Source organism: Hevea brasiliensis, unplaced genomic scaffold (assembly GCF_030052815.1).
Source record: "Hevea brasiliensis isolate MT/VB/25A 57/8 unplaced genomic scaffold, ASM3005281v1 Scaf1, whole genome shotgun sequence".
In the NCBI taxonomy this organism is placed as follows: Eukaryota; Viridiplantae; Streptophyta; class Magnoliopsida; order Malpighiales; family Euphorbiaceae; genus Hevea; species Hevea brasiliensis.
In genome coordinates, this window is record NW_026614585.1 from 12147449 (window position 1) to 12169909 (window position 22461).

The 22461-nt window shown below is 36.3% G+C and overlaps 1 protein-coding gene across 1 annotated transcript in view; it reads left to right on the forward strand.

Moving 5' to 3' along the window:
- Positions 1-476: 476 nt before the first annotated feature.
- The window catches only part of LOC110646760 (probable glucan endo-1,6-beta-glucosidase B), a 56037-nt gene continuing 34052 nt past the window's right edge, over positions 477-22461 (forward strand). The window contains exons 1-4 of the mRNA XM_058141462.1: positions 477-672; positions 817-936; positions 1038-1229; positions 1339-1500. Coding sequence (XP_057997445.1) covers positions 523-672; positions 817-936; positions 1038-1229; positions 1339-1500 — 624 coding nt within the window. The 5' untranslated portion in view covers positions 477-522. The remainder of the gene's footprint in view (positions 673-816; positions 937-1037; positions 1230-1338; positions 1501-22461) is intronic.

Here is a 22461-nt window from a genome sequence, read left to right on the forward strand (position 1 = left end):
TTATTTTATATAAAAATTTATAAATATTATTATAAAAATTATATATTTTATATTTAATTAAATGTTTATATAAACGGATTCCAATAAAGATATCCAATATATAAGAGCCAAACTTGATTCTGACACGTTATTGATATTATTTTTTAAATTTAAACTCACTTTAAACTCAGCTTATTAGAGTGTAATTAAATGAGTACTCATAAAAATTCAATAATAAATTAATTTATATCCTTTTAAGCATCTAACGATGTTAAAAATAATAATTATCCTTTAGTAATATGCACCGATCACTCCTAAATTATAAACAGAGTGGAAGAAAAGGCATTGAGGGAAGACAGATTTCTCAGGACTGATTGACGTAAATATAAATTATAAAACGGAGTCGTTAAGCACTGGTTTCTGTTTGGCATATTCACCTGTACGAAACTACTGGGAAAACTATTGGATTCATGCTTTATAAATTCCTGCCAAACCTTTTTCATTTCTCACCAATGAAAAAGCAGAAGAAAAAAAGCAAGGGATATGGCTTCCTACCTTTACCTTCTCTTTGCTGTTTACTTCACAGTTTCCCAGGCACAGCCATTTAAAGCTGTGAATTTAGGAAATTGGCTCGTCACAGAAGGCTGGATGAATCCTTCTATCTTTGATGGAATCACCAACAAAGATCTTCTGGTACCTAATTCCATTTTTATATTTACCTTTAACCACTCGTGAATTTAACTTTTTCCCGTTCTTGGGTCTGTTGGTAGTCTCTTAGTGTTCAAATTTTCTGTGGAAGTTTTAATTTGTTATGTGATTTTTTTCAACATATGGTAGGATGGAACTCATGTCCAGTTGAAGTCTACAAAGCTGCAGAAGTATCTTTGCGCAGAAAATGGAGGTGGAACCTCTTTTGTAGCCAATCGCCCCAGTCCTTCTGACTGGGAAACTTTCAGAGTAAATTCATTTTTTTAAGCAATTGATATATATATGGAGTAGCACTTCAAACTCATATACGTTAATTGTGGTATTTGTTATATATATATATATATATACAGTTGTGGAGGATCAATGACACATATTTCAATTTGAGGGTGCTGAACAAGCAGTTTGTGGGATTGGAAACTCAAGGAAACAAACTAGTAGCTGTTTCAAATACTGCTGGAGACCCTGAAACATTTCACATTATGAGGAATACTGATGATCCTACTCGAGTTCGCTTCCAAGCATCAAATGGCCAATTCCTTCAGGTAATATATATATATATATATATATATATATATTACATCTTTTTTATCAAAGAATTTGAGAAACAAATGCTAAAGAGTGAATAATAAATTGGTGGATATTTGTAATCAGGCGCAGTCAGAGACATCGGTGACTGCAGATTGTGGAGGCTCTGCTGCTAGTTGGGAAGACAGTGATCCATCTGTCTTTATAATCAACATTGTGAGAACTTTACAAGGTGAATACCAAATCACAAATGGTTATGGCCCAGATAAAGCACCTAAAGTTCTACAAGTAAGCATTGAACAAAATATATATGCTCATTAATCTGAATTGTACAACTATGGAACCTTCTAATTAAGAATGCATGATTCCCAGGATCACTGGAACACTTACATCACAAGCGAGGATTTCAACTTCCTGTCATCAAATAATATAAATGCTGTGAGAATTCCAGTTGGATGGTGGATAGCACAAGATCCAACACCACCAAAACCTTTTGTTGGGGGATCCTTGCAAGCCTTAGATAATGCTTTCACTTGGGCAGAGTAAGTTCAAGCGCATCATTTCATTTCATGGGAATTATTTATTTTTCTTTCCGTTTAAGAATGACAACACTGAATTATAAATGCTCCTATCTTACGCAGGCAATATGGGATAAAGGTAATTGTTGATTTGCATGCAGCTCAAGGTTCACAAAATGGGAATGAACACAGTGGAGCAAGGGATGGCTTTCAGGAATGGGGAGATTCCTACATACAAGATACAGTAGCTGTAATAGACTTCCTAGCAGCAAGGTTTTAATGCTTGTTTCTAGTTTATTCAATTTAATTATGTCAGGATTATTCTAATACATATAGCCATTGATCAAACAGATATGCAAACAAGCCAAGTCTTGCGGCAATCGAGTTGATGAATGAGCCTACGGCCCCAGGCATCAGTATAGACACTCTTATAAAGTATTATCAAGCAGGTTATGAAGCTGTCAGGAAGTACAGTCAAAGTGCTTATGTGATCCTTTCAAACAGGCTAGGACCTGCTGATCCAAAGGAACTGCTCTCTTTTGCAAGCAACCTTAATGGTGTAGTCATTGATGTGCATTATTACAACCTGTTTTCAGATATGTTCACGAACATGAATGCACAACAAAATATTGATTTCATCCACAATCAGCGTTCTAGTGATCTCAGCACAGTGACCACTACAAACGGTCCCCTCAGTTTTGTCGGTAACTCCACACATATCTATGTTTTAACTATATAGACCGACTAGATTTATGCTATATCCAACAAATTCCAACTACATTCCACTTAAGATCAGATGCATGGTTTGATTTAAATTGTTTGCCTTTGTAATGGAATTTTTTGCAGGGGAATGGACTGCAGAATGGAATGTAAAGGAAGAATCAACGGAAGATTACCAAAAGTTTGCTAAAGCTCAACAGGAAGTTTATGGGCGAGCCTCTTTTGGATGGGCATATTGGGCTTATAAATGTGAACTTCCCCACTGGAGCCTCAAGTGGAATATCGAGAACAATATTATACATCCCTAGATTTCCAATAAGGGATGCTATGGCCTATAATATTCTAACAAAGTAATAGTAACTAGCCTCAAGGGAAAAATAAATAATAACTGTACTTGATTAGCCACCTTTTCCGGGTTTGCGTTCGTGTTATTTTTCATGCTTGGCTACTTGCTCATAGTTACATTTTGATTTGGTATTTTCCAAAAAAATTAATGGAAGCAAGTTTTGTATTCTACAGCTTACATGTTGCTTGTTATAGTGTCAAGTATTTTTATTGTATTCTACTGTGTAACCTTTTTGGTTATTAAAAATAATGACAATAAATTTATGGGCCATTGTAATGATCTTTGCTGTCTATAAACTTTGCCAATCCTGAACAATTGACAGCTCAAAGAAAACTGTTTTCTGTTTTCTAAATCATTGAATGGCTGCATCAAGTTTTTCGGGACAGTCCTTCGTATACAATTCAGATGGTCAGTATGTTGCTTTGGATGTTATGGACGAATAGGAATGATGTTAGATATCCGGAGAGCCCAAAGTCTTTGGGAAGAATACTTCTAGATGGGCCTTGTGAGAAAACACACTTATAAGTTTGACACCACATCCAACTCAAACCTTAAGACTATGAGTCTATGGGTCTTTCCCACTTATATGTCTCTCACTAATCTCATTTTTTCGATGTAGAAATTTCACACTTGTATATTTTCAACAATCTCCCCCTAAAGTATGAATTTCTTCTACGTTAGGCTTATTGGACTCGCTCCTCCTCAAACGGAAGCCTTTTTTCTTAACTCAAGTATTATGGTATCATCAAGAGTCCAATTACTCTATTAAACTCAATTGAGCATGCACCTCGAGAAGCCACGCCATAGCAGTCACGTGTTTCGCCATCATGTGTACCAAGAGTCCCCATTCCATTGGTTTGCTTTTCTCTAGAAGAGTGCCTTCTTGCTCCATTGAGCCTACCAAGAGTCTCTCAACTCTTCCATCCACGTGTCAGAGCATCACGGGAATCATTGACCACCATTTTCTTACTCATCCTCGCCAAACCATCGGCTCTAATACCACTTGTTAGAGATTTGGGAAGTCCAAAGCACATTAAGAGAATCCTTCTCGACGGGTCTTATGAAAGAATACACTCATGGGCTTGATAACTCATCCAACCCAAAACCTTAAGGCTATGAGTTTATAAGTCATTTTCACTTATATGTCTTTCACTTATCTCATCTTTTTCTTATGTGAGAATTCTATACTTGCATATTCCCAACAAATGATGTTCTGTGGCATGGGATTTGAGTGAATGCTCAGCAGTTGGTTAACCAAGTGGCTATATTTTTCCATCATTAGTATGTGGCTTAGAGCTTAGCTCTAGACCACTTTGGTTCTAGTTTATCTGTCTATAGGGAGGATGGTGGTCGACATTGGTCCAAGCCTCTATAGGGCTTCTTAAAATGTAATATGGATGTTGCATTGTTTTTGGCTGAATCTATCTTGGGAACTAGTTGGGTGGTGTGCAACAAGTATGGTCTATCCTTCATGCATGCCAAACCTTGCTCATCGGTTCCATAGAGGGGCATACCATTGAAATCCTGAGCTTTCTGAGGCGCTTAGCTAGGCTAAAACCAAATCTTTTCACCATACTATCTCTGAGTCTGATTCTCTCTTGTTGGTGCAAGCCATGCATAATGTTGTTCATGATAACTCTTACTTTGGCACGGTGGTTACTAATTATAAATATTTGCCTTTTGAGCTTTTTGGTAGCTCCATTGTTTTTGTGTATAGGTGATCCTGTCGCTTATTTATTGGCAACGAGACCTACATATTGGAACTTTTATTTGGTGAAATTGATGTACATATCACGATTTTATTATAATCGTTGATTATGGTGGGAACCACTACAATCAATGGTTACAATGAAACCGTTGTACATATTCAGTTTCATTTTATAATTTTTCCACATATTGTGTCATGAATTCACAAGTTCATGGTAGAAAAAAATTCCATAGTCTTTGAAGTACAAGTGTACAAAAAAACTATCAAGCTAATTAACCCGAATAAATCCAAATGAAAATTAGTAGTTTTATATATTCAAATATTGATTATGGTTTAAAAAACAATTATAAATCAAATTTTCTATTTGAATTTCGTATTAATATAGTAAAAGTTCAACCCAAACCATATATATATATATATATATATATATATATATATATATATATAACACGTGAATAACCTTATTTTATTTTTTTATTTATTTATTTTTTACTAAAAAATACATTTTAAATTGATATTTATTTTTTAATTAGTGTATGATAATATGTGTATGAAAAAGGTTTAATAAGAGTTGAATTATAAAAATGTAAAAAGTGTTAAAAGAAGTAAAAACCATCCAAACCGAATCCAAACCGTTTAATGTGAAAACCGAACATATGTGTCACACTAGTATAAATACAATATGGGAGCTAATCCTCTGTATAGCTTTCTTAATCTAAGGCCTACTAGTGAGATCAACTCGAGCCAGACTTTCTCTTATAATCTAAGAGTGGGGGTCAGCAAGATCAACTCAAAGTCGTACTCACTCCAACTTATCACAAAAGGATCGAGCCCCAAGTGAGACTAGCTCAAGCCAATTTGCCCGTCCTACCCATATCCACCACCAATACACCACACGCACGCTGACACATGCACACAGCTCTAAAATATCCTAGGTGACACCCACATCAAACCATCAAGTAAAGATACAATACAAAGCATGCCTATAGTAGTTAATACATATATCTATAAGTGATGCATGGGTATGCTGTGACATATAATAACAATAATATTGAAATTATAAATAAAATCAATATCTACTCACTAATTAATGAAAAGTCACCGCGGCGGCTGAGAGGAGGAGGAAGGTTGACCCAGCTCACCTAAATGATTATATTACAAATTCATCAGTATTAATTTCAAACAGAGCTTTAAAGAGGCAAAAAACGCCCTAATTTATGTCGGAAATCTAACTGAGTTTTTCCCGTATCTAGGACCTACCCAATTTGCAAAGGAGTTTAAATAATACTTCTAAAGGCACACATCATCTCAACAACAACACATGGCCCTCCTGGGCCCTCCAATTCAGGCATCCAACAATTCAATTATAAGGCTTAAAATAGAAATTTTGCAAAAGTCATTCTAACTAGCTCCAAAAATTCTAAAATTTTGCTTGCGGCCCTTAGCAATATTATAGAGCTAACGCAAAAGGAATTATAATTTTTTAGCTACCCACGAATATTTTATGGAATTTTATTTTAAACCCAGCACTATGAAATTGAAGAAACTCAGAGTTTGGGTTTACCTATATCAATTCTGATGCTTGAAACGTGTCTGGGGCATCTGAAAATGGTGGGGTATCTTATAACTTTGACCCAGTTCCGAAGTAGTTCTGACAACTTATCTGCTCGGCCCGAAATTGTAAATCCAGGTGACGGTCGAATTTCCATGAAACAAAAGTACCTACGCGAAACCCACAACACTAGGAGTTAGAATAAAATTATTAAAAAATTAAATAAGTTTATTTGAAGCTCGAAAGAATACTGTCAAGTTTTTGGGACCCACCGAATTTCTAATGTCAAAAATTTTAAAATTTATATTGCGGCGAAGCTCTCGTAGTGTAGAGTACGCTGGTACTCTCGGAATTCCCATGAAGTTCTCGATTTAGGAGAAATTTAGCCCAAAAGTCGAAATGGGCTAAAACTTCTCGGCAAAAATTGGACAATCCACTCAATAAAAATTAGTGTTCTTGGTGTCTATGAAAAGCTTTCGAGGTGTAGATGAGGTTTGGGACTGGACCCAGTCCAATCGGCGGCAGGATCTGCCTAAATCACGTCAGGTAGATGAAACAATGCACTTGCAAGGAGGGAACTTTGGCGCGATTTTTTGGCCACCTAGGGCGTTCGTCGGCGGCGAGGAGGCGTGGAGGAGGTGCGCTGATGCCTGGGGAAGGGAGGGGCGGTGGCTGGCCGGTGAGGGGAGGAGAGAGAAGAGAGAAAATGGAGAGGGTAGGAGGGGCGTCGGGGTGCACAGGGGAGAAAGGAGAAAAAAGAAGAAGGCCAGTCCGATTCAATCGGTTTGACCCGATCCAATCCAATTTGGCCGGTTCAATTCAGAATACCCAAAATTGAATTTTTATTTTGCCCTGAGACTAAAATGAGGCCCAAAAATTCTGAAAAAATTACAAAAATCTCAGAAAAATTTTTAGTGTTCAAATATATTTTTGGTTTTACCACATAGTTTTTAAATTAATTTTTAAAAATCAATGAAATTTATTATCTTAAGAAAATCAAACTCGATTTTCAAAATTCAAAAAAATTCCAAATAAATTTTCATAATATTTAATATAATAAAATAATAATATTTATATATAAAATAATTATTTAAAAATTAAGAGTGTTACATTCTTTTCCCCTAACAGAAAATTTATTCTCGAATTTTATACAAGGCAGAATAAAATTACAAGACTACATATTGAATAGATACAGGTATTTGCTGCACATATCCCGCTCTAACTCCCAAGTACACGCTGTCATTGATTGGCTCCTCCACAAAACCTTAACCATAGGGATCTGCTTTGACCTTAACTGCCTCGTTTAATAGTCTACTATGGCTACTGGTTATTTCTCGAAAGTTAAGTCTTCATTCAACTTCACAGTATTAGGTTACAACATATGGGAAGGATTAGGTATGTACTTCCTAAGCATGGAAATGTGAAATATAGGGTGAACATGAGAAAGGCTTGGTAGTAACTCCAACCGATAGACCACTGCTCCAACTCTATCAGTAATCTCAAAAGGCCCTATGTATCAGGGTGTGAGCTTGCCCTTCTTTCCGAATCTCATAACTTCTTTCATTGGAGAGACCTTCAGGAATACATAATCGCTCACTACAAACTCTACATCCCTTCGCCTAGGGTCTGCATAGCTCTTTTATCTGTTGAAGGCAGTTTTCAAACATTCCCTAATCCTAGGAACCATCTCTAAAGTGTACTGCACCAGGTCTACATTATGCACTCTCGCTTTTCCCACTTTTGTCCAACATAGGAGGGATCTACACTTCCTATTGTACAATGCCTCATAAGGTGCCATCCCTATGCTGGAATGATAGCTGTTATTATAGGCAAACTCTACTAAGGGTAGCTGATCATCCTGTAACACCCATATTGGTATAGCCTGGTATATTTCACTGTTCCGGTGACCGGTGTCGGTCCGGACAATTAATGGGATTAGGGCCACACTTAAGACAACTTGAGAAGGCATAAACACAAATAATTAGTAATGTTTAATTAGTTAACTATAAATAAGAAAAACAGAATAGAAGAAGTTAAACGAGCCGAGAGTCACAAATGATGAGTGACTCTCTGAACGATCACGAAGTCGTTTTAAACTCAAATTTCGAACCGTAAAAAGTGACGCTGCGGTCCTTAGGACCCTTATGGACACAGTGGAAAAGAGAAAATCACGAAAAAGAACTGTTAAGTCAGTCAAATAATTAGGTCAGGGAGCCGAAAGAAATATGAAATTATTTGCAAACCGGGATGAACCGGCGAGGGGCAATTTGGTCAATTGACCTCGAGAGCTGACTCCTGACCTAACTATCAAATAAAATCGGAGAAAAGAAAATTTCGGAATTGATAATTAAATTAAAGAACTAATAGAAAAAAATAAATAGAAAAAAAAAAGAAAGAAGTTAGAAAAGTCAAAGGTGATGACATCATGAATGATGTCATAAAAGATTAATTAAATTATTTTATTAAATTGGGAATTTTGGTCTTCAAAAAGGGATAAAGATAAAGAAAAAAAAAAGAAAAAAAAATTTAGAAAAAGGTCTTCTTCTCCCTTGGTTGCCGCCCCATCCTTCCCCCATAAACCCTCCATGAAAATCCTTCATTTAAGCCTACATCTAAGCTTAAATTCCTTCACCCAAACTACATAACTCCCTTAAATACCTCACTAGACCTTGCAATCTCAACTTAAGCACAAGAAAGAAAGAAGAAAAGGAGAGGAAAAATTGAAGATTTAGAATCCAAAGCAAAGGTTAGTGTGCTAACTTTCAATTTTCTACTTCAAATGCATGTTTAGGTATTTAAGTGAGCTTAGAACTTGATTAAATGAAACAAATATGGGGAAGGACCATTGCTGAAATTTTAGCCTGGTTGAAGGGAGTATGAATTGCATGAAATAAATGAGTTAAAATGAGTTTAAAAGACTTAATTAGTTGAATGATGATAGTTTGGAATTTTGAATTTGTTAATGGCAACAAAGTAGTGAAATTAGGGTTTGAATGCTAGGGTTTGTGAACCAAATTTTGGAGAAATGCTTAAATGATGACTTTGGTCTATTATGAGATGAAAAATGGTCAATAATAACCAAAAGAGATGTGTGGGAATTGTTGGAATGAAAACCAAATTTGTAGGTCAAATGGTCATGCTGCTGGCAACATGACCAAACCTACTTTGAAGGACCAAAACGGGAATTTTAAAAGCCCAATTGATATGCCACCAATTGGAGATGAAAATAGACATAAAATAGCACAATTTTCATTAAGGAACCATGGCCAAAAACTGACTAAAACTTGGTGAACCAATTGACCAAAGTGAAATGAGAGCAGTCACATCAGCTTAAATCGACCAAATGAACAGTGTAACTGTTCATTTGCTCATAATTCGAGCTAGACAGGTCAAATTGACCTGAAATTTTACCAACAATTAGATAAGATATAGATCTAAAACTTTCATGAAGAACACCACCCCAAATTATGCCATTAACCCATTCAAATTATTGAGCAAAGTTAAGTTACTGTACCTGCAACTCTGCAGAATTGCCATTGAGCAGTAAAGTTCCAATGGCTATAACTCTCTCTGGAAAACTCCGATTTAGCCAATTCTTGAACCGATGGAAACCTAAGACATAGTAGAACATTTCATATGAAGAAAGTTAGACCAAATTATGAACTTAACTTGATCAAATTACTGAACAAAGTTGGACCAAAAATCTACCAGAACCAAAATCTCAGCATGAACAGTGCACATGAACAGTAATTGTATTTTGGCTATAACTTGAGCTACAAAACTCCGATTGGGGTGATCAAAAATGAGAATACACTTAAGAAAATAAGGAACATTTTCTATGAAGGAAGTTTTGCCAAATTCCAACAGTAGATTGACCAATGGAACAGTGTAACTTCGGAGCACCAAAACCGAAAATTGGCAATTTTGCCAAAATGACTTAAGCTTTGAGAAAATGACCAAAACCAACAAGTTTAATGGCCAAAATGTGGTATGTGGGTGAAGTTGGAGTTCCCATACTTATTAAGCCTTAAAAAGTCAGCAATTTGACTTGAATAGTGTAGTGAATAGTAACCCGAAACACAAAATTTTCAAGAACGTCGAAATTAGCACGTTAGAGCTAGGTATAAATGAAGTTAAATTTATTTTTGGATTTATGTTAAATTACGGTACTGAAACACTATAAAATTGTGTGTTTCAGTGGAAAAGAATACCGGGACAGAACCCGAGGAGTCGAGTTAAGGCCAAAAGGCGACTCATTTGAGGTTTGTGCACAACGTATACTTTTTGTAATCATCTTTTGCATACTGTTTTGAATAATGTGAAATATTGGATTATGGCATTCTTATGATGTTTTGATTTAAATTGTTGCAAGTTATTATGTATATTGAAATGACAATGTTTAGCAAATTATTAAGATAAGTTTTGAAACCACAGTGTCATGACCATATATTTGAACACCTCACTAGCACGACTAGTGGAGGTAATTAGTTTCGAATTTTGATTCCTTCTCTGGAGAAGTGTTGAGGTGTGCCAGTAGAAGAGGATGTGAATGGATATCCATATATTTGAGCTAGCTAGCCTTGTGATGTGATTTCTCTTTAGCCTCTGGCTATTGAGATTTTATTTGTTTCGAATGGCATGATCTAACTGTGGGTTTTATGAAATGTGTTTTGATACTTTGAAATGAACTTGGTTCGTATTAAAATCTCATGATTTATGTTTTGTGTTTAATGCGCGTGTTTAGCCAAAATTTTGAATAAATGTGATTTAAGTTTTGCATAAAGATTATTTTAGTATGTTGTGCACCACCGAGTCCTAGTACTCAGCTATAGCTTCTATTGCTGTCGCAGATACAGAGACTAGAGGAGCAGCAGACTGAGCTGCTGAGGTGTGAGGAGTCATCAGCTTGAAGTCTTCGGGTATAATTTATACCCTAACTGTAAATATTTCTTTTGATGTATATATTGCACATAAATGTATGGACATTTAAATGGGTTTTGAGCAGCTCGTACGAAAATTTATATGAAATTTGTAATAAAGTTTAGTTGTATTTCTTTTGATGTAAAGTTTGTAAGAATGTATATAAATTATTTTGTCTCTAATGAAATATGAGTACAACTATTTTATTTAATTTGAATGAAATGGATTGCTAATATTTTGATGATCATTGGATAGTGGATTTGAAATTTGAAAGTTGATAAATGTGTTGAGAAATTGATTGGGATTGAGTATGAAGTTGAAGTAGTGGTTGAGAAAAATTTTTAGAAGTGCTTTTTACAGGTATTTGAAGAACGGTTTTCTCAAAATACAGAGGAAACTCTGTCAAAATTTTTATAGAATTTGCGAAAAACTAAAATGGACCAAAAATATTAACTAGTTTTAATTTTAACTAAATGTTTTAAGTACTTACTAGAAAATGCTCACCACTTGTCAAAAAATAAGAAAATTGTTTTAAAATCCCTTGTAGGGTACCTAATGAGTTATCGGTAGGTGAAGTTCGGTAGTTCATTAGGTATTCTACGGGATCATGTTATGCCTTATAGAGGGGTAAGGTGTGACATGTTTTAGTGGTATCAGAGCAAATTTTTGAAGTATGTTTTAAATTGTGAATTTGTGTCTTTCCTTGTTAAGTACAACTGCTCAATGTCCATATTTGTTACATACAGTGCATTACATCATGAAAATGAACTAATGGAGGGAAATCTCCTTGTGTTACTTGTTCAGGAGATACCCTACTCCAAACTGTTATGGAAGAAGGGGATCGCTCAGTTGAGCAGTCTGTTGAAGCTGAGGCACAAGGGGAAGCCCCAGCTTTACCGAATGTCAGTGGGTCAAGACACCCCCACAAATGCCGCAGATTCCTACCGATTCGCCAGATGGCTGCGATGTTTCAACAAATGGTCAGTATGCCGCTCAAGCTCCACCTCGGCACACTGTGGCACAACCACGCCTCTAGCCGACAATATGATAAATTATCAAGTATGGGTCGCTGAATTTAAGGGTACAGTGGACCCTTTAGAGGCAGAGCAATGGCTTGAAAGAATGGACAGAGTATTTAAGAAGCTACATTGCCAAGATGAACTAAAGTTTGAGTACTCTGTGTCGCTACTGCAAGGGGATGCGTATGATTGGTGGAAGACCATCCCCCACAGCTTATTGAACTACGATGTTGACACAGGATGACTTCATCGAGAATTGAGGCAAATACATCCCGGATGCATATGTTGACCAGAAGCGCAAGAATTTTTGAGTGAAACAAGGAAACCGATCGTGGCGAGTATGAGAGGGAGTTCTCCGCCTAAGTCACTATGCGGGAGTCTCCTTACTACCCGGCAAGGCAAGGTGCAAGAGATTTGAAACGGGTTTGAAGCCCGGATATGGATGCAAGTTGTAGGATTTCGACACAAAGAACTTCTCGGAGCTTATGTCTCAAGCACTTGAACCGAGAGAATTGAATCAGAAGCAACCCCAAGGAAAGAAAAATCAGAAAAAGCTGAGAAATCAGAAAAAGACAAGGGGGAAAAATCAGTTGAACAGAGTTCTGGTGCTACCTCTGGAAAGAGAAAGAAGTTTAGTGGACCCAGCAGGGATCGGGATGAAAGATTTAGTAGAGGCAGATTTTTCGGACAAAGACCCCCTAGGTCTGGTCAGCAGTCGAGCAAGGGTTCACATTCTGCCCGCCCCTGTGAGACTTGTGGCAAGATTCATGGGGGGGAGTGCTACTGGGCCACTGGAGCCTGCTTTAACTGTGGTGGCAAGGGCCATATAGCTAAAGACTGTACTAGTGCTCCGAGATATAGTCCAGCTCCTACTCTGCCGAGGATCTATTCGAGTCCCGCTCTCGAGGTTCACGATCATTTGGCGAGGAAGAGGCAGAGGTAGAGGCACCGCCCAGCGATCAAAGGCACGATTGGTCGATCGGGACAAGGAAGTGCTTCAACCAGAATTTATACAATGAGACAGCGAGAAGAGGCTGAGACTTCTGACGTGGTAGCTGGTATATTCTCTATCTCTGATCAAGAAGTATTTGTATTGTTTGATCCGGGTTCAACTCATTCATATGTTAGTGCTAGCATAGTTAGTTCACTTGCTGTTCCATGTGTGCAAATGGATTTTGAAGTGCTAGTAACTAGTCCGTTAGGACAAGAGGTCCGGGTCAACAGAATTTATAGAGACTGTCCTTTGGTGATCCAAGGACATGTTTTCCTGTCAGACTTGATTGAAATGCCCTTTAGAGAGTATGATATCATCTTGGGCATGGATTGGTTAGCCAGGCATCATGCTATGATTGACTGTAGACTGAAGACAGTCACTTTTGGTCTCCCTTTGTACGGTGATGTGGTAATACATGGGGAGAGGCATTTCGCCATCAAACATCATTTCATTGCATTAGCAAGAAGGATGATCGAAAGGGTGTGAAGCATACTTGGCACATGTGATGAGACACCCAAGTGGGAGTCCAAAGACTTAGGGACATCCCTACTGTATGTGATTTTCCGGATGTATTTCCTGATGAATTGCCAGGATTACCTCTAGAAAGAGAGGTGCAGTTTGAAATTGATGTTATGCCTGGTGTGGACCCAATCTCCATAACGCCATATAGAATGGCACCTACAGAATTAAAAGAGTTGAAAGTACAATTGCAAGAATTGCTTGACAAGGGCTTTATCCGCCCTAGTGTGTCACCTTGGGGAGCGCCAGTACTGTTTGTGAAGAAGAAAGATGGCACTCTCCACTTGTGTATTGATTATCGGCAGTTGAATAAGGTGACAATAAAGAACAGATATCCATTACCCCGTATTGATGATTTGTTTGATCAGTTGAGGGGTGCAGCTGTGTTCTCCAAAATTGACCTGAGATCAGGTTATTATCAGTTGAAAGTACAAGAGCAGAGTATTGCTAAAACTGCCTTCAGAACCCGCTATGGCCATTATGAGTTCCTAGTCATGCCATTCGGGTTAACTAATGCTCCGGCTGCTTTTATGGATCTGATGAACACTATCTTCAGACCATACCTCAACCAGTTTGTTGTGGTATTCATAGATGATATATTGGTCTATTCGAGGAATGCAGAAGAGCATGATAGACATCTGCGGATTGTACTGCAGACTTTGAGAGAGAAACAGTTATATGCCAAATTGTCGAAGTGTGAATTTTGGCTGAAGAAAATATCTTTCTTGGGGCATGTAGTATTAGAAGAGGGCATTAAGGTAGATCCAAGTAAGATTGAAGCTGTCCTTAACTGGAGGCCACTCAGAAATGTCACAGAGATTCGTAGTTTTCTGGGTTTAGCTGGATACTACCGTAGATTTGTGAAGGGATTCTCCATGTTGGCATCTCCATTGACCAAGCTGCTTAGAAAAGATGTAAAATTTCAGTGGAAGGACAAATGCCAGCAGAGTTTTGATGAATTGAAGAGATGTTTGACTGAAGCTCCAGTCCTGACTTTACCTACTCCGGGTAAAGAATATACAGTATATAGTGATGCTTCTCACAATGGGTTAGGCTGTGTGTTGATGCAAGATCAAAATGTCATTGCCTATGCATCATGCCAGCTAAAACCGCATGAGAGGAATTATCCAACACATGATTTGGAGCTTGCAGCTATTGTGTTTGCTCTTAAGATCTGGAGGCACTATTTGTATGGGGAGAAGTGTTACATCTACACAGATCATAAGAGTTTGAAGTATTTGGGCACCCAGAAAGAGCTGAATTTGAGACAGAGGAGATGGTTAGAGTTGATAAAAGACTATGATTGTCTGATAAACTATCAGCCAGGGAAAGCTAATGTTGTGTTACTCCTTTGTCTTTGGTACATGAGTTAAGATCATTGCATGCCGAGATTAATAATGATGGCGTTGATTGATGATGGAAGAATCAATCAGAGATGATGATTTACTATTACACCAGGGCAGAATGTGTGTTCCTAATAATGTTGATTTGAGGTAGATTATTTTAAAGGAAGCACATGAGTCTCCTTTTGCCATGCACCCTGGTGGCACAAAAATGTATAGGGGGCTAAAGGAGCATTGTGGATGGGTATGAAACAAGATGTGTTTGTATCCAAATGCCTAACAGCATCAAGTATACATCCACTACGATTGAATGGAAATGGGAGAGAATAACGATGGATTTTGTGATGGGACTTTTGGGTCATTGGATGGATTATAGTTTGGAAAGATTGGCCAAGTTATACATTGATGAGATTGTGAGATCGCATGGAGTGCCATCGTGTCGACAGAGATCCTAGGTTCACTTCTAGATTGGTAGTCTTGAGAGAGCCTGGAACTAGATTGAACATTCCACCATCTTGGAGGACATGCTATGGGCTTGTGTGATTGAGTTTGAGGGTAGTTGGGATATACACTTGCCTTTGATTGAGTTTGCTTACAATATGACTACCAATCAAGCATTGGGATGCCTCCATATGAAGCTTTGTATGGCAGAAATGTAGAACCCGTTGTGTTGGGATGACGTGGGTGAAAGAAAGATGATTGGACTGAAATCGTTAGAAAATCGGGGTGATTAAGTCCTACATTGATTTGAAAAGAAGGGATATTAAAGTTTTCCTCAAGGTTTCTCCTTGGAAGAGAATTATGAGATTTCCTCGTTTCATTGGGCCATATGAGGTTGAAAGAGTGGGTCCTTTGGCATATCGATTGGCACTACCTCCGAGTTGGAAAAGATACATAATGTCTTCCATGTGTCTATGTTGAGGAGGTATCGCATCTCATGTACTACCCAGAGAGAAATTGAAGTAAATCCCACATATGAAGAAGAACCCATAGAGATTATGAGGTGGTAAAAGGGAACCATCATTGAAGAGGACATGAGGAGACAAAGACCCAGAGATTGATACTAAAATTTGAGGACGAAATTTATTTAAGGGGGAGAATTGTAACACCCATATTGGTATAGTATATTTCAACAATTAATGGGATTAGGGCCACACTTAAGACAACTTGAGAAGGCATAAACACAAATAATTAGTAATGTTTAATTAGTTAACTATAAATAAGAAAAAATAGAAGAAGTTAAACTTAAACTCAAATTGGAAAAGAGAAAATCACGAAAAAGAAAAATAATTAAAGAAATATGGAATTATTTGCGGCAATTTGGTCAATTGATAACTATCAAATAATATCGGAGAATAGATTTTTTCGGAATTGATAATTAAATTAAAGAACTAATAGAAAAAAATAAATAGAAAAAAAAAGAAGTTAGAAAAGTCAAAGGTGATGACATCATGAATGATGTCATAAAAGATTAATTAAATTATTTTATTAAATTGGGAATTTTGGTCTTCAAAAAGGGATAAAGATAAAGAAAAAAAAAAGAAAAAAAAATTTAGAAAAAGGTCTTCTTCTCCCTTGGTTGCCGCCCCATCCTTCCCCCATAAACCCTCCATGAAAATCCTTCATTTAAGCCTACATCTAAGCTTAAATTCCTTCACCCAAACTACATAACTCCCTTAAATACCTCACTAGACCTTGCAATCTCAACTTAAGCACAAGAAAGAAAGAAGAAAAGGAGAGGAAAAATTGAAGATTTAGAATCCAAAGCAAAGGTTAGTGTGCTAACTTTCAATTTTCTACTTCAAATGCATGTTTAGGTATTTAAGTGAGCTTAGAACTTGATTAAATGAAACAAATATGGGGAAGGACCATTGCTGAAATTTTAGCCTGGTTGAAGGGAGTATGAATTGCATGAAATAAATGAGTTAAAATGAGTTTAAAAGACTTAATTAGTTGAATGATGATAGTTTGGAATTTTGAATTTGTTAATGGCAACAAAGTAGTGAAATTAGGGTTTGAATGCTAGGGTTTGTGAACCAAATTTTGGAGAAATGCTTAAATGATGACTTTGGTCTATTATGAGATGAAAAATGGTCAATAATAACCAAAAGAGATGTGTGGGAATTGTTGGAATGAAAACCAAATTTCAAATGGTCATCTTGCTGCAACATGACCAAACCTATTTTGAAGGACCGAATTTTAAAAGCCCAATTGATATGCCACCAATTGGAGATGAAAATAGACATAAAATAGCACAATTTTCATTAAGGAACCATGGCCAAAAACGACTAAAACTTGGTGAACCAATTGACCAAAGTGAAATGATCATTTGCTCATAATTCGAGCTAGACAGGTCAAATTGACCTGAAATTTTACCAACAATTAGATAAGATATAGATCTAAAACTTTCATGAAGAACACCACCCCAAATTATGCCATTAACCCATTCAAATTATTGAGCAAAGTTAAAAGTTCCAATGGCTATAACTCTCTCTGGAAAACTCCGATTTAGCCAATTCTTGAACCGATGGAAACCTAAGACATAGTAGAACATTTCATATGAAGAAAGTTAGACCAAATTATGAACTTAACTTGATCAAATTACAAAGTTGGACCAAAAATCTACAAATCTCTGTATTTTGGCTATAACTTGAGCTACAAAACTCCGATTGGGGTGATCAAAATGAGAATACACTTAAGAAAATAAGGAACATTTTCTATGAAGGAAGTTTTGCCAAATTCCAACAGTAGATTGACCAATGGAAAATTGGCAATTTTGCCAAAATGACTTAATCTTTGAGAAAATGACCAAAACCAACAAGTTTAATGGCCAAAAGGTGGTATGTGGGTTAAGTTGGAGTTCCCATACTTATTAAGCCTTATAAAGTCAGCAAATTGAGTTTAATAGTTTAGTGAATAGTAAAACGAAACACAAAATTTTCAAGAACGTCAAATTAGCCTAGGTATAAATGAAGTTAAATTTATTTTTGGATTTATGTTAAAAACACTATAAAATTGTGTGTTTCAGTGGAAAAGAATGTTAAGGCCAAAAGCGACTCATTTGAGGTTTGTGCATACTTTTGTAATCATCGAATAATGTGAAATATTGGATTATGGCATTCTTATGATGTTTTGATTTAAATTGTTGCAAGTTATTATGTATATTGAAATGACAATGTTTAGCAAATTATTAAGATAAGTTTTGAAACCATCATGACCATATATTTGAACACCTCACTAGCACGACTAGTGGAGGTAATTAGTTTAATTTTGATTCCTTCTAGAAGTGTTGAGGTGTGCGAAGAGGATGTGAATGGATATCCATATATTTGAGCTAGCTAGCCTTGTGATGTGATTTCTCTTTAGCCTCTGGCATTGAGATTTTATTTGTTTCAATGGCATGATCTAACGGGTTTTATGAAATGTGTTTTGATAATTTGTAATGAACTTGGTTCGTTTTATTATCTCATGATTTATTTTTTTTGTTTTATGCGCTTGTTTATCCTAAATTTTGAATAAATGTGATTTAAGTTTTGCATAAAGATTATTTTAGTATGTTGTGCACCACGAGTCCTAGTACTGTGTGAGGAGTCATCAGTCTTTATAATTTATAAATATTTCTTTTGATGTATATATTGCACATAAATGTATGGACATTTAAATGGGTTTTAAATTTATATGAAATTTGTAATAAAGTTTAGTTATATTTCTTTTGATGTAAAGTTTGTAAGATTGTATATAAATTATTTTGTCTCTAATGAAATATGAGTACAACTATTTTATTTAATTTGAATGAAATGGATTACTAATATTTTGATGATAATTGGATAGTGGATTTGAAATTTGAAAGTTGATAAATGTGTTGAGAAATTGATTGGGATTGAGTATGAAGTTGAAGTAGTGGTTGAGAAAAATTTTTAGAAGTGCTTTTTACAGGTATTTGAAGAACGGTTTTCTCAAAATACGGAGAAAAACTCAAAATTTTTATAGAATTTAAAACTAAAATGGACCAAAAATATTAACTAGTTTTAATTTTAACTAAATGTTTTAAGTACTTACTAGAAAATGCTCACCACTTGTCAAAAAATAAGAAAATTGTTTTAAAATCCCTTGTAGGGTACCTAATGAGTTATCGGTAGGTGAAGTTCGGTAGTTCATTAGGTATTCTACGGGATCATGTTATGCCTTATAGAGGGGTAAGGTGTGACACATCCCATTGTCCCCCAAAGTCCAAGACATACATACAAAGCATATCTTCCAACGTCTGAATTGTCCTTTTAGACTGTCTATTTATTTGAGGATGGAAGGCTGTACTAAAGTTTAACTATGTGCCAAGTGCCTCCTGCAGCTTTCTCCAAAAGTGAGAAGTAAACTAGGGCCCCCTGTCAGATATTATGGAAGCAGAAACTCTATGTAATCTGACCATCTCACAAATATAGAGCCTGGCATATTGAGCAATAGAATAAGTGGTTCGCACAGGCAAAAAATGAGCTGACTTGGTCAAATGATCCTCTATCACCCAAATTGAATCGTATTCATATGTGGTTTAAGGCAACCCAGTCATGAAATCCATAGTAATCATTTTCCACTTCTACTCCAGAATGAGAATCTACTACAACTTCCCTGATAGCCTCTAATATTCAAACTTCACCTTCTGACAAGTCAAGCACTTAGACACAAAATTTGCTATGTCTCTCTTTATGTCATTTTGCCAATACTTATCCTTCACATTACGGTGCATCTTGGTGGATCCTGGGTGGACATTATAGGGTGTGTAGTGTGCCTCTTACATGATCTCAGCTCTAATTTTGTCCACATCCGGCACATATATCTTGGAGTCTCGCATAAGAGTACCATCTGCATCAAACCCAAATTCACAATCTTCTCCCTGCTGTACCCTTTCTACAATTCTCATTAATTGGGAGTCTTTGTGCTGGGAAACTTTGATTCTATCTCACAAGTCTGGCCTCACCCTAAAGTGGGCTAACAAAGCACCCTCATCCGAAATATCCATAATTAGACCTTGATCCATCAACTCCTATATCTCCCGAATCAATGGTCTCCTTTCTACTGATATATGGGCCAAAATTTGCCTTCTAATCTTTCAAAAGTTCCATCTATCTCCTCTGCCTCAGATTTAATCCCTTTACTGAAAAATATACTTCAAGCTTTTATGGTTGGTGTATATCTCACACAACTCACCATATAGATAGTGCCTCCAGATCTTTGATACAAAGACCACAGCTGCCATCTCCAAATCATGGGTGGAGTAGTTTTGCTTGTGCCTCTTTAGCTGCCTTGAAGCATAGGCCACTACCTTTCTGTGCTGCATTAAAACACACCCACCCCCACCCAACCTGGAAGCATCGTAGTACATCGTATATCCTTCACCACTTACCGACAATGTCAACACAGGGGCTATAGTTAGACATTCATTAAGTTTCTGAAAGCTTTCCTCACACTTGTCTGACCAGAAGAATGGGATATTCTTTGAAGTTAACTTGGTTAGGGGAGCTGCTATCTTGGAGAATTCTACACAAAGCATCAGTAATAACCTGCTAGGCCTAGAAAACTTCACACTTCAATGACTGTTGTAGGCCTAAGCCAGTCAGTTACTATCTCAATTTTCTTAGGATCCACTTGAATACCTTCACTAGATACCACGTGTCCCAAGAATGAGATGCCCTTCAATCAAAATTCACATTTTGAAAATTTGGCATACAACTGGTGCTCCCTTAATGTCTGCAACACCATCCTTAGATGCCAAACATGCTCTTCTTCAGTGCGAGAATATACCAAAATGATGAGGAGACACCACCACCGGAGCCGCTTCCATTGTTCAAGGGTCCAGTTACAAGAGCAAGGGCAAGGGAGTTGCAAAGCTTGGTTAGTAAATTTTGGAGGCACCAAGAGGATCAGATTGGGCTTGGGCTTGGGCCTTTAGAGGACAAATGGATCAGCTTCACACAATTGGACCTTGGAGCCTAGCCTCTAGAATATTCTATTTTTGTTTCTTTATGCCATATGGCAGATTAGTTATTTGTAACTCATATAAATACTTATCTTCTACATCAAATAGGGATAGCTAATATCAAACATTGAGAGAGTATTGATTTTCGGCCATCGCCGTCAATTATGAGAGCTTTATGATTTCTTCTTTGTTTCTTGAATAGAACTTGGACTTAAGCAAATTGACCACTTACTTATTTTATCTTTATAATCAAGGTGCTCTAGCCTAGCTACTATTGTGTCTTGATTGGTTATCAATTCTGCCTTGTTTGTTATTAAAAGATCTAATTTCATCTTTAGATGTTATGTCTCTAATCTGAATATTGGGGGTGTTTATCATTTGGTATCAGAGCAATTGGGCATCAAACAAGGTATTTATCCTTAGATCTACTCTTTTAATTTCTGCCTAGAATCCTTCATTCACGTTCTGTTTGTTTTTCATCACAAAAACATTCGGCTAAAGTGATTTTTCTAGGGTTTATTGTAGTAGCTTTAAATCTGTCCGAATTTTTCATGTGTTTGGCTGAATATTTCTTATTTCCTTAGTGATTTTTCATTCAAATCTGACATTAATACATCATAGTCGAACACTCTACATTGGGTTTTAGATTTGATTTTGCTTGAAATTGAGTTTTTATTGTGTTTGTCTTAGGGTTGCAATCATTCAAGCGAATCTGTTTGTTCTTGCTATCTTTTACCTCTTTAATTTGAATATTAAGCTTGAGAAAATTATTGATGATGCATCTAATGATTGGGAATTGATGTTGGTTGTTGGAATGAATTAAAATCTGAGTTTGAACAAAAATAGAAACTGTTTGGTTGTGTTTGGTTTGTGATTGTTGCTGTTTGGCTGGAATTGGAAAATTATGATAAGTTGCTTGCATTGATTTCTGGGATTACACTTAGCTGCTGATCTTGAAATTTAATCTGTGATATTTTGAGATATTTGGAACATCACATATCAATTTTGAGGGGTAGATGATGCTGTTTGGTTATTGAATCAAATTTTACTCACAAACCAGTTAATTTTTGGTTCACATAGTAAACCCATCCAGAAAAATTTGAAATTTTTTTCACTATTTAGATACCATCTCAGTAGCCTTTAGATAAAATTTTAGCTTGAAATTCTATCGTTTGGGTTAGAAATAAATTTTTTGACACAAACTGATCATTTTCTGGTTTACATAGTAAACCCACCCAGGAAAATCTAAATTTTTTTTCACTATTTAGATACTATCTCAGTAGCCTCTAGATAAAATTTCAGCCTAAAATTCCATCATTTTGGTTGAAAAAATTTTTTTTTGATACAAACTGGGCATATTCTGGTTTACATAGCAAACCGCCCAGAAAATTCTGATATTTTACCAGCAATTAGTTAGTTTTGAGATAGGTTTTTTCAAAAAAATTTCAAATCAAAACTCATTCATTTGACTAGTGGACTGAATTATTACATCTTGTGGTGACATTGTGCTATGGTTGAAAGTTGTGTGACTTGGCTATGATTTATGGGATTTTGGCTTGATATTTCATCCTAAGGTTGTTAGTTTTTCTAGTTTACAAAATCTTTTCACTTATAGTAATTACTTTAATTTTGGAGTCTT